Here is a 16,953-nt window from a genome sequence, read left to right on the forward strand (position 1 = left end):
AGGCAATGATAGATGGGAATGTCTGAAGGTAGGGCAGAAGTGGATGCCGTAGGTAAGGTGCGAGGAGAGATGTGGTAACTCTCCGACGAGCAGTCTGGAGTACTCGATAGGAGACAGGTCATTGGTAGTTCTGGGGAACACCCCAAGTAAGGGCAGGTAAGAGCGCCCAGTAGATGTCTCCCTGATAAGGCCAATGGTGGTTGGCACCCTGAGAAGGGCAGTAAGGAAAGGTACCCCAAGTAAGGGCAGGTAGGGGGCTCAATAGGAGACAAGTCTAGTCATGGGAGGTACCCGAGGAAGGGCAAACATGGAAGGTACTCGACCCTCACTTTATCTTGCTATTCTTCCTTGCTCCTGCCCTGTTCACAAACCCCTCTCCCCTTCCTGCCCTGCTCACATGCCCCTCTCCCTCTATCCTCCCTCCTGCCCTGCTGTAACGCCCCTCTCTCCTGCCCTGCTCACACGCCCCTCTCTCTCTCTCCTTCCTCCTGGCCTACTGTCGAGTCCCTCTCTCTCTCCTGCCCCTCTCTCCTGCCCTGCTCACACGCCCCCCTCTCTCTCTCCTCCCTCCTGCCCTGCTGTAACGCCCCTCTCTCCTGCCCCTCTCTCCTGCCCCTCTCTCTCCTTCCTCCTGGCCTACTGTCGAGTCCCTCTCTTTCTCCTGCCCATCCTCCTGCCCTGCTCACACACCCCTCTCTTTCTCTCCTGCCTCCGCAGCAAGCCCTGGTGATCCGAGAAGGAGAGAAGATGCAGGTGAACGCGGAGGAGGTGGTGGTCGGTGACCTGGTGGAGGTGAAGGGTGGAGACCGAGTGCCCGCGGACCTCCGAATCATCTCTGCCCACGGCTGCAAGGTGTGTGCCAACCGGACTCAAGGACGAGGGTTGAGGGGGGCACAGAGGGCGTGACAAGCTCTTCCCACTTGCACTGGCGGTGGGCCACATGGTCCTAATCTGAAATGGGTTTAGATGGCAACAGCATGCCCCCCCCCCCCATGGCAACGGCCCCACCTGTTCCCAAAAGGCAACTCTTCCTACTGTGTAAATGTGGAGGCTGGGTGGGGGCAGATCCACTTCAGGGCCTCTCCTGTGAGTGTCTGTGATCCACGGGGAAGTCTGAGGTGACTGAAGGTAGATGTGAGGAAAGTGGTATATTATATGGTGTAGTTGCGTGACCCCCACCATGTAATACACTCACGGCACCAACCTAGGTCCAGTCAGGCTTGTTTGTTAACCCTTAGTCCAACCCTGGGTACCTGTGGCTTCGAGCAGTCAGGCTTCAGCCATGGAACAAGTGTGAAGCATTTACAATTACCAAAAGAACAAGAGAGGAAAGTCATGCTGCACGACAACAATCCAATTGCAATTCATAAAAATAGATCTTTTTAATGAATTTGTAGACACCAACACAAGATTGATCAGAGGGTTCCAGAGATATAGATTTTATAAAGTAAATCGTAAATCACTGCTTTGGATACAAAATTCCAACAAGCATAGGTAAGCGGAAAGTTTGGAAAACGTATTTAAAGTTACTTTTGGCTATTCCGACCTGATTTGGGTGACCAACTCAAGGGGGAGGTCAAGGGGGCCAGTCAGGACGTTGACAACAGTTACCTTGTCACCAAAGCAGTCTCAAGTCCAGTTCCAAGCTCTATGGCCAAACCGCCATAGACTTTTACGGTACAGGGGATCCAGGAGGCTAAAGATGGTGTGTGGTTGACGGGCCTTCCTGGGGCCACTCCTCTTTCCACAGTTTAAGGGGGGCGACTTTGCCCACAGGCATCGATGTCTGCTGAAGTCCTCTTGGGTCCAGCCAGTGTCCAGCACAAGCCGGTGGTTTCCTTTTGTGTAGGCTAGTGTCCATGATGGGCAACCATACTGCACATCAATGATTTTCACCAGTCCAGACTCGAATACAACTTTTGAGCATCAAGACTTGGTCTCCCTGGCTGCACATCACTTGTGAGTGGCGCCAAGGTGATTGTGGCTACTGACTAGCCAGGACTGACTTCTTCAGCTTTTGTAGTCCTGGTGCTGTAACAGGAAGTCAGTCAACCGACTCTTGGAATTATCCTCCTCTGTCTTGGGCTCAGGAGCAACTTTTCCATGATCCAGGCACCACAGGCACAATCCTCTCTTTGCTAGCCCAAGGATGTTATGGCTAGACTTGGGGGGGGGGGGCGGGAGTGGCCGCGTTGATGGGGCTTTTGAGATAATTTCAAGGGTAATTTTCTGTGACGTTTGAAGCCCTTTGAGTCCAATGGGTGTTGCGCGCCTGACTGTACATTTAGCAAACTCCTTCAAACGTCACTATATTTGGCCGAACTCAGGGGCATATTAACAAGCCAGGAGATAAAATTATCGCCGCTTTAGCGGCAGAAAACTGCCGCTAAAACGGCGATAATGGGCTTGATAATATGCTATGGAATTCCAATTGAAGCCCATGTTAAATGTGAAGGGCATCTAACATGGGCTTCAATTGGAATTCCATAGAGCATATTATCAAGCCCATTATCGCCGTTTTAGCGGCAGTTTTCTGCCGCTAAAGCGGCGATAATTTTATCGCCTGGCTTGTTAATATGCCCCCAAGTCTGTCTGTCAGTTTATGAGCTGCGCCGAGACACCCATCTGGTGGTGATTTGCGCGCATTACACATTAAATTATTAATATAAGAATGTACTCTGGGGAGAAGATGAGCCCTGCGTTTACATGTTTTAAGGGCCCCTCAGAGAGCCACTGGTATCGTTACACAGAGACAGTCAGAGGGCCACGTATCGGCTGCTCTCACCACTGCCACCCCGCACAGAGCCCAGACCAGGACACAGGGGACAGGCTCCCGAGGGATATCCCACAACCCACCGCGCACCCTACCCAGGCCCACTGTGAGGGGCTTATCAACCCCAATAATGTGGGGTAGTCTATTTTTCTTCAGTGTTCTGTGTTTGTTTGACATACTTGCTCTTTTTGAGCCACAGAAAATTACCCTTGAAATTATCTCAAAAGCCCCATCAACGCGGCCACTCCCGCCCCCCAAGTCTAGCCATAACATTTGGATGCGGCCCGCCTTTCAAACACTTTTTTTGGCGAGCGAGGGGGGCAGAGGGACTCAGAGCAAAAACGTTTGAAGAGCTGTGTGTTAGACTGCATGTGGCCCTCAAGCACCTCCTTGAGTAAGCCTCGACTGCTGGGTCATAGCTACAACTGAAGAGGCTGAGGGGGTGGGGGGGGCGGCGGGGGGGGGGGCAAGATGAACCCCTGGGCTACAGGGATCAAGATATCTCCAAATCATGTCTGAAGGTATGAGGGAAATTAAGACTCCAGCAGTACGTACTCTTGTCACTCACAGTCCCTCTCCTGACACCATGCTTGCTCTTTGGCAGTTCGGCTCCGTATCCCCATTCCTCAAGGGGGAGTTTCACTCCAGGACCTAGCGCCAGCTTCAAGACAGCATGCCCCTGACACTTAGTGTGATCCTGGACAGGCTGGAGGGCCCCTCCCTTGAGAGGACTTTACCCGGTGGCGACCACTGGATGGGTTAACCCCCAAGAAGAGGAAACACGATGTGGAGACACCTGCAGGGGTGAAACCCGGAGAGGGAACGTAAGAGCAGAGGTTGCAGAAACTGAGAAAAGCTAGAGTTTAGATGAGCAGACACCATCTCCCACCCTGAGTCAGAGCCGTGCGTGTTGGGAACATCTGCTGTTTATCATTAGTAGGCTGAGATGAGACTCCTACATCATGAGCCATGTTCTCTCTCGTCTCTTCCTTTCTGCCCCCCGCTGCTTGCTGACGTCTTTCACTCTTTCTCCTGCCTCTGCACACCTCCCCTGCCGTTCTCTGATTTTGTCTACCTCTCTGTTTCCCTCCAATCCCCTCCTGTCCCTTCGTGAGGACCCGCCCTCCCTCACCTCTCCTACAGGTGGACAACTCTTCCCTGACGGGGGAGTCGGAGCCCCAGACACGGTCCCCGGACTGCACCCACGACAACCCCCTGGAGACGAGAAACATCACCTTCTTCTCAACCAACTGTGTGGAAGGTAAGAGTCAAGTGTGCGTGTGGTGGAGCACTGCACGGCGCTGCACGGCGCTTCACTGAAGCTCAGCTCTGTACTCAGCAGCCACTGGCGCCGCTCTTCTCACACCCATGGCCAGCGCTCAGTCTTCCAAGGCCCCTCGCCCTGTAGAAACCCCCTGCTGTCTACTTACAGCAAGCAACAGCAGCTCCGCCAGTGCACCTCAATCTCACAGCGTCCTCTGCTCTCCAGCACTGACACTCTCACTCAGCTCCACCAGAGCACCTCAATCTCGGGAGCGCTAGAGGGCGCCAGACCGACATGGCCGCACTTATGTGAGGCTCTCGCCATCCGGGCAATTCAAACATCCGCCATACCCATCCTGTACCCTGGCCACTGGTAGAAACGACACTCGTTGACTCCTGAGAGGTGGCTGCACATCTGAGGCAAGTTTAGCGAAAATTGGTGCGGTGACGGCGACGCAATCTGCCCTGACAGGCCCCGTGGGAGACACTGCTGGCCGCCGGCGCAGGAGAGACGGCGGGCACGTAACGCGACTCCGGTGCTCACACGTGGTCCCTAGGCCCGGAACTGCCGGGGGCACCAAACATCGCCGGACGGCCGGAGATGGCGCTGGGGAGCCTGCAGCCGACACGATGCAAAGGAGATAGAGGGACACGAAGGCGAAGTGAGTTGCGGATTGACAGCCGCCTGACGATCCTACCGCCCGGGAGCACCGGAGGAGCACTTTGCCACAGCGCGCAACCCCTGTGAGGCCCGCACATCTAAGGGACGGCATCCCATGCGCCCTATCTGCGAAAGAGGTGATATAAGGAAAAAGATAATGCCTCGGGACTGATACTCTCACATAAGTTTAGGCGAAGAGATAGATAAATTATCTCTCCCCTGGAGTAATATTTATTTTTCCAACAGAACCTGTATTATTGAATTTTGTGACCAAGTCAACGGCGATTCCAATGAAAACCAAAAGTATATAAATTAACTTTTTATAAGTGTAAGGATATTTATTTTATACCACACTTTTTTTTTTTTTTTTTTTTAAATTCTTTTGTAATTCTTTTGTTTTTAGACATATATATACAAACAAATACAATATTTACAATACTTACATATAGCAAAACCACTGAACATATACATATCAACAAACGCCCTTTTTAATATACCAGGATGCTTATGGGCTTTTTTTGAAACAGCATTCCTATATATCGAAGATCACTACTACAGACGCACTACGAGATTTTGTCGTTTACAATCTCCTAATTAATTTGAGTGCTCTTTCACAAATCAGTCAAAACATAAATCATAATCCAGCGAGTGTCTTCAAAATAAATGTCGACGCGTTTCAGCCAAATAACTCTTTTGGCCTCATCAGGACTAGGGCATCCGAACAAATAATTTACAACCTGTAAGAACAAATTAATTGTCCCTGTTAATATCCATCTTATCTCTATTTAAATTATATACACAGGAGCACAAGGAATAATATTAAAAAACCACTATATTACAATTATATTACAACAGTTCAAAACTGAAGTGGCGGCTCATATAAAAAACCGAAGAACTTTCAATAAAACACCCAGGGTGTATGACAACCTTACAACCCAATCTGATATATCACCGACAGTGAATGTAAAGCATTTAGGTGTATTAATATGTGATATGCTAAATAAACCTAAAATGCCTTATATTGAAAACTGCATATTACCTATTATCCAATTGGGGTCTCATTGGGACAAATAATCGTCTTTTCTTTCTTTCTTTTTTCTATAAATTATTTTGGCAGGCTAAAAGCAATCAAAACCAAGAATTATCTCAATGGAAAATCACTCCACCTATAATAAATGTATCTACTTTCAAGTCACTGTCTCCCACATCCGTTACCCTTTATCTCGAAGTCAGTATAATCTCAAAGTGCATCGATTGCATCGTTATTTAAAGCGAGAAAACCCAAAGTAATTGACACCGTAAGTCACACCCATTACGGGAAATAGCAAATAGAACCTGCATGTTATTGAAAAGGATATGTAATACATACCTTGTGTGTTATTATTCGACCCTTCCAAAACCACTCGTTATACGGTTCAAGTATTCTGCATATGTTTATGCATATACAATGTTTTAGCACTGCTTGAGGTCGCCTCGCTACCAACTCTGTCAATAAAACCAATGAAAAACCAAATCTAAGTATCAATTCTCTTTAGCCTTAGAGAAACAATAGGTTTATTTACACTTATGCCGAGTCGTTCGTCTCCTTACCTCAAAGTTTATACACAGGACCCGCTTCTAACGTTCAATCTCCCTCCAGTCTACAAGGATCGCGTCCGATGTCACGTGATGCGGAAGTCTATTTAAACCCGGCAGAAATTGCCGTAAACATAATAAAGGGACCACTCTCTCAACGTAGATGGTAGACAAAGACATTGCCAATCATAAACCTAGTAAAAGGACTACTGTTCAACTACAACGGAGAACAGCAAGTTTATACATACGGAAACGAATAAATACCCAAAAGTAAAATAAATTGTTTAACCAAAATTCACCAGAATGCACACATATGTTATTACCGCCATCAAGGAAAGTCCTAATCAGGTCCTTATGAATTCAATTAAGAATGGGGATGATTGAATAATATCGAATGCCCTAAACTAGTGTTATATGCACTTCTTTCTTGTACTCATTATATACCTACTTAAACAAGATTGAAAATAAAATAAAATGCAACAAAATAGAAAAGTCACCTTATATCCCAGTATGTTACCGCCACTCCTTACATTCTAGTTATCCATAATACATTGGTGTAGGTAAGTACGAACCGACTATTGTAAGCAACATCGTCTGAAGAACATGTAAACCCTTTATATCGCTCCCTTATTGTAACAGAGCCCAGATCTCATCTTTATCGTTGAGGCCTAGCGTTGTGGTATGATATTTCGCTATTAGTCTGGCCTCTAATCTGTTAAGTTTTGTTTGTAACTCAGTTTTTTCAAAGTTACCGACTAAACACATTACTGACCATTTTAAGTCATTTTCTGAATGCTGATGGTTCTGAAAATGTTGCACCAATGGGGCCCCCTGAACTTTACATTTAATTCTTGATTTGTGTTGCAATATACGTTTCTTTACATGCTGTGTTGTCTGGCCTATGTAATATTTATTACAAGGGCACTTTATGCAATAAATTGCATTTTTTGAATTGCAATTGGAAAATGTCTTTTGGTAGTGCGTAAGGCCATTAATCTCCAACTGTTTGGAGTCTTCTGTTAGATTACATGCCACACAGTTTTGGCAACGGAAGTGACCAACTACCGGTGGTAATTTCAGGAGGTTCCGCAGATCTTTTTTTGGTATTTCTGTCTGTCTTGTAGCCCTCACGAGTTGTTGTCGGATATTTTTACCTTTTTTAAAAGCAAACAAAGGTTTCGAAATTCCCAAAGGCTCAATTATTTTCCAGTTTTTTTGGACAATTTTCTTGACTTTATTAGCTTTTGGATCAAAAGTCAACACACATGTCAATGGAGTGGTTTTATCCTTTGCTTTTGGAACTAATAAGACTTCCCTCGGGGTGTACCACGCTCTTTTGAGAGCACCTTTCACTAATTTTTTTGGGTATCCTCGAGTTATTAATTTGTCTTTTAATGTCTCTGCATTAGTGAAAAAGTCTTTTTTGTTTGTACAATTTCTTCTTACACGGAGAAATTGTCCGTACGGCAAATTTTCCTTTAAAGTACGTGGGTGACTGCTTGTAAAATGCAAAAGAGTGTTACGGTCTGTCGGTTTAGTGTATAGACAAACCCCCAGTACTTCATTTTCCTGTTGGATAAAAACATCCAGAAAGTTTATTTTGGCATGATCAGCACTTTTAGTGAAGTTAAATTCAGCTGTTCTTGAGTTTAGCCAGTTGTGAAAATCTTGTAGACATGTATCGTCTCCATCCCAAATCATAAAGATATCATCTATATAGCGACACCAAAACCCAATGTTGGTTAAAAATGGGTTGGTGTCACTATATATCCATCTTTTTTCGAATTCAGCCATAACTAGGTTAGCTATTTCAGGTGAAAAACTGCAGCCCATTGCGACTCCTGATACTTGCAGGTACAAATTTTCTTTGAAATTAAAGAAATTATTTTTTAGGCATAAAGTAGCTAGAGCTATTATAAATTCGGTAGGAACTTGATGGGGGCGATCTCTTTCATCCAGTTTATATTGCATGACAGCCAATGCCTCATCTTGTGGAATGTTGGTATACAAGGATTCGATATCGAAGGACACCAGAAGTTGTTTTTCTCTGTTATAAGGTAGTCCTTCTACCTTCGATATCAAATCCATTGTATCTCTCACATAGGATGGAGTCTTTTTCACCAAAGGAATTAGAAAAGTATCAATGTATTTGGCCAATGGTTCCAAAATAGAACCACATGCAGACACAATGGGTCTACCTGGTGGATCTATCAAAGTTTTGTGCACCTTTGGTAAAACATATATACTTGGTGTCTTAGTTTTGTCACTATTGAGATAATCAAATTCGTTCTTACACAACCAACCTCCCTCTAAACCATCTTTGGTAATCTCAAAGATCTCTGATTTTAACTCGAGTGTAGGGTTAGTTTCCAGTTGTCTGTAATGCATAGGATTAGATAATTGTCGGATAACTTCATGATCATATTTGTCTGTATCCCAAAGCACGATTCCTCCCCCTTTGTCAGCCGGCTTTATTATTATTGTAGGATTATTGGCTAAATCTTTAAGGGCTTGAATTTCCTGTTTACTGCAGTTGGCATTGAAAAAAACTTTCTTGTTTTGTAAAGCGTCAAGTTCTCTTAGAATTTGTTCCTCGAAGATCAAAATTTCTGTAGGCAGAAGAATGCTTTCTGGGATAAATTGAGATTTATTTCTTAGGCCACTAATATTTAACTGTTCATTTTTTTCTTTTTCTAAGAAGAAGGCTTGAAGCCTAACCTTTCTCAAAAAGTGTAAAATCTCAGTTTTAGTGTCCACAGGATTTTGTAAGGCTGTGGGAACAAATGATAAACCTTTATTTAAAACCAACAATTCTGTTTGAGTGGGCGTGTATTTAGATAGATTATATATAGGTATAGTCTCTAATCTATCTTGCTTTTGTAAGTTGTTTATATTCAACGTCTGTATGTCTTCTTCCTGGTTCTGAAAGTCTCTGGATCTTGATTTTGATATTGTTCTGAAGTCTGATATTGGCCTTGTTGGTGGTATTGGCCAACTTGTGTATTGTATCCTCTCCATCTTGTTCCTCCTCCTCTGCCTCGATACCGGCCTCTGCCAAAAAAAAGGTTGGGATCTAGGATATTGTGGGTTTGGATGATAATTATTGTAGGACCCTTGATCAGAATCTGAGGAAGTGTCTGAAAAAGTAATGAATTTGTTTCGTGATCTACCCCTGTATTGCAGATTTAGGGAGCTGGGATTATTGTTCTGATAAAAATCTTCCTTTAAATAAGGGTAAATCTCTTCCAATTTAAAGTTTTTTATATCTCTAGCCACTTTTGTTGTTTTTTGATTTGTGGTATGAATTTTGAATTCCGCTATTGTTTTTTCGGCTGTTTCCAACAAAGATTTAGAGTCTTTTATGGTGGTATCTCCCAAGATTTCTTGTTCTAACAGCTGAATTTCTTTGAGTTCTTCTTCATTCAGTCTGAGGGCAGTTTCTATTGATAATGCCATCCAATCTCTGGAGCATTTTGTACCTACTCCACCAAATTTACCCAAATAAGCCTTATCAGTGATAAAGATTACCGGAATATTTCTCACTTGGAGTCCCACTGGGATGGTGTTGTTTTTTAGATGTTCCAGCAACACTTGTGCATGAAGTTGAGTTCTAATGTTTTTCTTTTTCAATTGTTTCAATCTCTCAACTTTATCTATATTTTGAGAGATTGAAACAATTGAAAAAGAAAAACATTAGAACTCAACTTCATGCACAAGTGTTGCTGGAACATCTAAAAAACAACACCATCCCAGTGGGACTCCAAGTGAGAAATATTCCGGTAATCTTTATCACTGATAAGGCTTATTTGGGTAAATTTGGTGGAGTAGGTACAAAATGCTCCAGAGATTGGATGGCATTATCAATAGAAACTGCCCTCAGACTGAATGAAGAAGAACTCAAAGAAATTCAGCTGTTAGAACAAGAAATCTTGGGAGATACCACCATAAAAGACTCTAAATCTTTGTTGGAAACAGTCGAAAAAACAATAGCGGAATACAAAATTCATACCACAAATCAAAAAACAACAAAAGTGGCTAGAGATATAAAAAACTTTAAATTGGAAGAGATTTACCCTTATTTAAAGGAAGATTTTTATCAGAACAATAATCCCAGCTCCCTAAATCTGCAATACAGGGGTAGATCACGAAACAAATTCATTACTTTTTCAGACACTTCCTCAGATTCTGATCAAGGGTCCTACAATAATTATCATCCAAACCCACAATATCCTAGATCCCAACCTTTTTTTGGCAGAGGCCGGTATCGAGGCAGAGGAGGAGGAACAAGATGGAGAGGATACAATACACAAGTTGGCCAATACCACCAACAAGGCCAATATCAGACTTCAGAACAATATCAAAATCAAGATCCAGAGACTTTCAGAACCAGGAAGAAGACATACAGACGTTGAATATAAACAACTTACAAAAGCAAGATAGATTAGAGACTATACCTATATATAATCTATCTAAATACACGCCCACTCAAACAGAATTGTTGGTTTTAAATAAAGGTTTATCATTTGTTCCCACAGCCTTACAAAATCCTGTGGACACTAAAACTGAGATTTTACACTTTTTGAGAAAGGTTAGGCTTCAAGCCTTCTTCTTAGAAAAAGAAAAAAATGAACAGTTAAATATTAGTGGCCTAAGAAATAAATCTCAATTTATCCCAGAAAGCATTCTTCTGCCTACAGAAATTTTGATCTTCGAGGAACAAATTCTAAGAGAACTTGACGCTTTACAAAACAAGAAAGTTTTTTTCAATGCCAACTGCAGTAAACAGGAAATTCAAGCCCTTAAAGATTTAGCCAATAATCCTACAATAATAATAAAGCCGGCTGACAAAGGGGGAGGAATCGTGCTTTGGGATACAGACAAATATGATCATGAAGTTATCCGACAATTATCTAATCCTATGCATTACAGACAACTGGAAACTAACCCTACACTCGAGTTAAAATCAGAGATCTTTGAGATTACCAAAGATGGTTTAGAGGGAGGTTGGTTGTGTAAGAACGAATTTGATTATCTCAATAGTGACAAAACTAAGACACCAAGTATATATGTTTTACCAAAGGTGCACAAAACTTTGATAGATCCACCAGGTAGACCCATTGTGTCTGCATGTGGTTCTATTTTGGAACCATTGGCCAAATACATTGATACTTTTCTAATTCCTTTGGTGAAAAAGACTCCATCCTATGTGAGAGATACAATGGATTTGATATCGAAGGTAGAAGGACTACCTTATAACAGAGAAAAACAACTTCTGGTGTCCTTCGATATCGAATCCTTGTATACCAACATTCCACAAGATGAGGCATTGGCTGTCATGCAATATAAACTGGATGAAAGAGATCGCCCCCATCAAGTTCCTACCGAATTTATAATAGCTCTAGCTACTTTATGCCTAAAAAATAATTTCTTTAATTTCAAAGAAAATTTGTACCTGCAAGTATCAGGAGTCGCAAAGGGCTGCAGTTTTTCACCTGAAATAGCTAACCTAGTTATGGCTGAATTCGAAAAAAGATGGATATATAGTGACACCAACCCATTTTTAACCAACATTGGGTTTTGGTGTCGCTATATAGATGATATCTTTATGATTTGGGATGGAGACGATACATGTCTACAAGATTTTCACAACTGGCTAAACTCAAGAACAGCTGAATTTAACTTCACTAAAAGTGCTGACCATGACAAAATAAACTTTCTGGATGTTTTTATCCAACAGGAAAATGAAGTACTGGGGGTTTGTCTATACACTAAACCGACAGACCGTAACACTCTTTTGCATTTTACAAGCAGTCACCCACGTACTTTAAAGGAAAATTTGCCGTACGGACAATTTCTCCGTGTAAGAAGAAATTGTACAAACAAAAAAGACCTTTTCACTAATGCAGAGACATTAAAAGACAAATTAATAACTCGAGGATACCCAAAAAAATTAGTGAAAGGTGCTCTCAAAAGAGCGTGGTACACCCCGAGGGAAGTCTTATTAGTTCCAAAAGCAAAGGATAAAACCACTCCATTGACATGTGTGTTGACTTTTGATCCAAAAGCTAAGAAAGTCAAGAAAATTGTCCAAAAAAACTGGAAAATAATTGAGCCTTTGGGAATTTCGAAACCTTTGTTTGCTTTTAAAAAAGGTAAAAATATCCGACAACAACTCGTGAGGGCTACAAGACAGACAGAAATACCAAAAAAAGATCTGCGGAACCTCCTGAAATTACCACCGGTAGTTGGTCACTTCCGTTGACAAAACTGTGTGGCATGTAATCTAACAGAAGACTCCAAACAGTTGGAGATTAATGGCCTTACGCACTACCAAAAGACATTTTCCAATTGCAATTCAAAAAATGCAATTTATTGCATAAAGTGCCCTTGTAATAAATATTACATAGGCCAGACAACACAGCATGTAAAGAAACGTATATTGCAACACAAATCAAGAATTAAATGTAAAGTTCAGGGGGCCCCATTGGTGCAACATTTTCAGAACCATCAGCATTCAGAAAATGACTTAAAATGGTCAGTAATGTGTTTAGTCGGTAACTTTGAAAAAACTGAGTTACAAACAAAACTTAACAGATTAGAGGCCAGACTAATAGCGAAATATCATACCACAACGCTAGGCCTCAACGATAAAGATGAGATCTGGGCTCTGTTACAATAAGGGAGCGGTATAAAGGGTTTACATGTTCTTCAGACGATGTTGCTTACAATAGTCGGTTCGTACTTACCTACACCAATGTATTATGGATAACTAGAATGTAAGGAGTGGCGGTAACATACTGGGATATAAGGTGACTTTTCTATTTTGTTGCATTTTATTTTATTTTCAATCTTGTTTAAGTAGGTATATAATGAGTACAAGAAAGAAGTGCATATAACACTAGTTTAGGGCATTCGATATTATTCAATCATCCCCATTCTTAATTGAATTCATAAGGACCTGATTAGGACTTTCCTTGATGGCGGTAATAACATATGTGTGCATTCTGGTGAATTTTGGTTAAACAATTAATTTTACTTTTGGGTATTTATTCGTTTCCGTATGTATAAACTTGCTGTTCTCTGTTGTAGTTGAACAGTAGTCCTTTTACTAGGTTTATGATTGGCAATGTCTTTGTCTACCATCTACGTTGAGAGAGTGGTCCCTTTATTATGTTTACGGCAATTTCTGCCGGGTTTAAATAGACTTCCGCATCACGTGACATCGGACGCGATCCTTGTAGACTGGAGGGAGATTGAACGTTAGAAGCGGGTCCTGTGTATAAACTTTGAGGTAAGGAGACGAACGACTCGGCATAAGTGTAAATAAACCTATTGTTTCTCTAAGGCTAAAGAGAATTGATACTTAGATTTGGTTTTTCATTGGGTTTATTGACAGAGTTGGTAGCGAGGCGACCTCAAGCAGTGCTAAAACATTGTATATGCATAAACATATGCAGAATACTTGAACCGTATAACGAGTGGTTTTGGAAGGGTCGAATAATAACACACAAGGTATGTATTACATATCCTTTTCAATAACATGCAGGTTCTATTTGCTATTTCCCGTAATGGGTGTGACTTACGGTGTCAATTACTTTGGGTTTTCTCGCTTTAAATAACGATGCAATCGATGCACTTTGAGATTATACTGACTTCGAGATAAAGGGTAACGGATGTGGGAGACAGTGACTTGAAAGTAGATACATTTATTATAGGTGGAGTGATTTTCCATTGAGATAATTCTTGGTTTTGATTGCTTTTAGCCCGCCAAAATAATTTATAGAAAAAAGAAAGAAAGAAAAGACGATTATTTGTCCCAATGAGACCCCAATTGGATAATAGGTAATATGCAGTTTTCAATATAAGGCATTTTAGGTTTATTTAGCATATCACATATTAATACACCTAAATGCTTTACATTCACTGTCGGTGATATATCAGATTGGGTTGTAAGGTTGTCATACACCCTGGGTGTTTTATTGAAAGTTCTTCGGTTTTTTATATGAGCCGCCACTTCAGTTTTGAACTGTTGTAATATAATTGTAATATAGTGGTTTTTTAATATTATTCCTTGTGCTCCTGTGTATATAATTTAAATAGAGATAAGATGGATATTAACAGGGACAATTAATTTGTTCTTACAGGTTGTAAATTATTTGTTCGGATGCCCTAGTCCTGATGAGGCCAAAAGAGTTATTTGGCTGAAACGCGTCGACATTTATTTTGAAGACACTCGCTGGATTATGATTTATGTTTTGACTGATTTGTGAAAGAGCACTCAAATTAATTAGGAGATTGTAAACGACAAAATCTCGTAGTGCGTCTGTAGTAGTGATCTTCGATATATAGGAATGCTGTTTCAAAAAAAGCCCATAAGCATCCTGGTATATTAAAAAGGGCGTTTGTTGATATGTATATGTTCAGTGGTTTTGCTATATGTAAGTATTGTAAATATTGTATTTGTTTGTATATATATGTCTAAAAACAAAAGAATTACAAAAGAATTTCAAAAAAAAAAAAAAAAGTGTGGTATAAAATAAATATCCTTACACTTATAAAAAGTTAATTTATATACTTTTGGTTTTCATTGGAATCGCCGTTGACTTGGTCACAAAATTCAATAATACAGGTTCTGTTGGAAAAATAAATATTACTCCAGGGGAGAGATAATTTATCTATCTCTTCGCCTAAACTTATGTGAGAGTATCAGTCCCGAGGCATTATCTTTTTCTATATATCATTTATATACCCAGATGCCGGAGGGTTATTTGGGTTCCCCCCTTTGTTGAAGAGACTATCTGCGAAAGAGGAGCACCCAGATGCCTGGGAGCCCGTCCAGAGGAGGAGAGCCTACTGTAGGAGCGCCCCGCAAGCTTCTATCGCCCTGCCAAACCCCGCCACAAGCTTTAGGTGAGGAACGTCGCTGCTTGGTTGGAGAGGGTGCATCGGGAGGTGGTGGAGGGCTCCCCATTGACATTTCGCCTCACGCACATCGCTTTGGGAGTCCTTAAATACGTCAACCTATCGGGCAGGGACTTGCACGCAAGGCGGTGAGGGGTGTCCATCGTTACCCCACCACTGACCGGGCGGCATATGCACGATCTGACATGATGCCGAGATTCGGCTCCTGACCTTGGAGGCCGTCTCTAACGCCAGAGTGTAACACCACGAGGGAAATAGAGAGTCTGAAGCGGAAAACGGACCGGCGGTATTGCGGCGCGACATACCTGCCTAGATCTGCGCTGATCGGAGGGGCCCGCTCTGGGGCTTTGGAGTGGGGGAAGACGCTGCCTGTCCCGCCAGAGTCATGGGGAAGACAGATCATAAACAATCTAAGCTCCCCTTCGAGACCCAAAAGAAGAAAACCCGCACCCCACTGACGGGAGAAGGGGACTCGGAGGGGACAGAGGCGGAGGAAGTGGATTGGAAGGCGCTCCTTCTCAACATGCAGACGAGTCTCTCCTCCATCGACTCAAAGATCGATAACATGTCCAGAAGTTTGGACTCTGTGGTGCACCGACTGGACCAACAGGAGGAACGGGTCAAGGAGACGAAGCAGCGCATTTCGGGGCTTGAGGATGGCGCTGTAGCGAATGCCAACACAGTCTCGCAGATGGAACGGTTACTGAAAGTGATAGCCGATAAGAATGAGGACTTGGAGGCGCGCTCGCGACGAAACAACGTGCGCCTTGTGGGTCTGGCAGAATCAACAGTAGTAGGGAAAATGGAAATATTCATAGAGAAGCTATTATCCGAACTATTTGGCACGGAGGCCTTTTCCCCATGTTTTGTGGTGGAGCGGGCCCATCGCTCCCTGGGTCCTCGTCCCATTCCCGGAGCGCCCCCGAGACCAATCCTTATCCGATTCCTAAATTACAGAGACCGCGATACGTTACTACGTCTGGCACGAGAGAAACAACCTGTACAGTATGAAAACACTACGCTCTCATTTTTCCCTGACTTCACGCAGGCTGTACAGGAGGCACGCCGTAAGTTTGGAGCAGTCAAGAAGCGTCTACTTCAAAGCGATATTAGATACTCCATGCTCTACCCGGCGCGCCTGCGGGTGGTCACCCATGGTAAGACGCACATATTTCAGAACCCGTCCCAGGTGGAACTGTTCCTAAAAGACCACAAGCGTGATCACGAACCTGCCCGAACTTCTCCTGGGAGAGAAGGTTCTCGCTCTCCCACATCAGCGCTGGACTGACTAGAAGGGTAGGTTTGTTATGCTTACTCCTCATTATACTGACTCTGCATAGATCTATCTAGCCTATACCGCCCAGGTACCCTCGCTACTTGTTGGTTCCCTTGATGGACACTAGGGACTCGGATTTATGATAAATATATTGATGCCCCGATTGCTTCCAGGGTGCGCCTGTAGCTCTACAACTTGATCTTGCCCTGGCACACCCTTCCCCCTCCCGCATAGCTTGCCGCTGCTAACCCAGCGGACGGCGGGTGCAAAATCGGGGGAGTTGGGGTGGCGGGTCTGGAGCCCTAGCGTTTCCCACTTGGGTATTCCCCAACAGACTATGATTTGGGTTGTTGTATTGTTGTGGGTGGGGGCAGATGCTCGACATGATTGGGATGTCGCTGTGGGTGGGGGTGGGGAGGTTTACGGGATAGTTGTTATTTTGTTTGAACACAGTATGTATACAGCCACAATGCACATATCATA

General features: G+C 43.0%; 1 protein-coding gene across 1 annotated transcript in view; it reads left to right on the top strand.

The window, feature by feature from the left end:
- The window catches only part of ATP1A3 (ATPase Na+/K+ transporting subunit alpha 3), a 410,340-nt gene that overhangs the window by 205,835 nt on the left and 187,552 nt on the right, over positions 1-16,953 (top strand). The window contains 2 exon segments of the mRNA XM_085615596.1: positions 718-852; positions 3,917-4,034. Coding sequence (XP_085471722.1) covers positions 718-852; positions 3,917-4,034 — 253 coding nt within the window.

This window comes from Triturus cristatus, chromosome 7, assembly GCF_964204655.1.
Source record: "Triturus cristatus chromosome 7, aTriCri1.1, whole genome shotgun sequence".
Classification (NCBI taxonomy): Eukaryota; Metazoa; Chordata; class Amphibia; order Caudata; family Salamandridae; genus Triturus; species Triturus cristatus.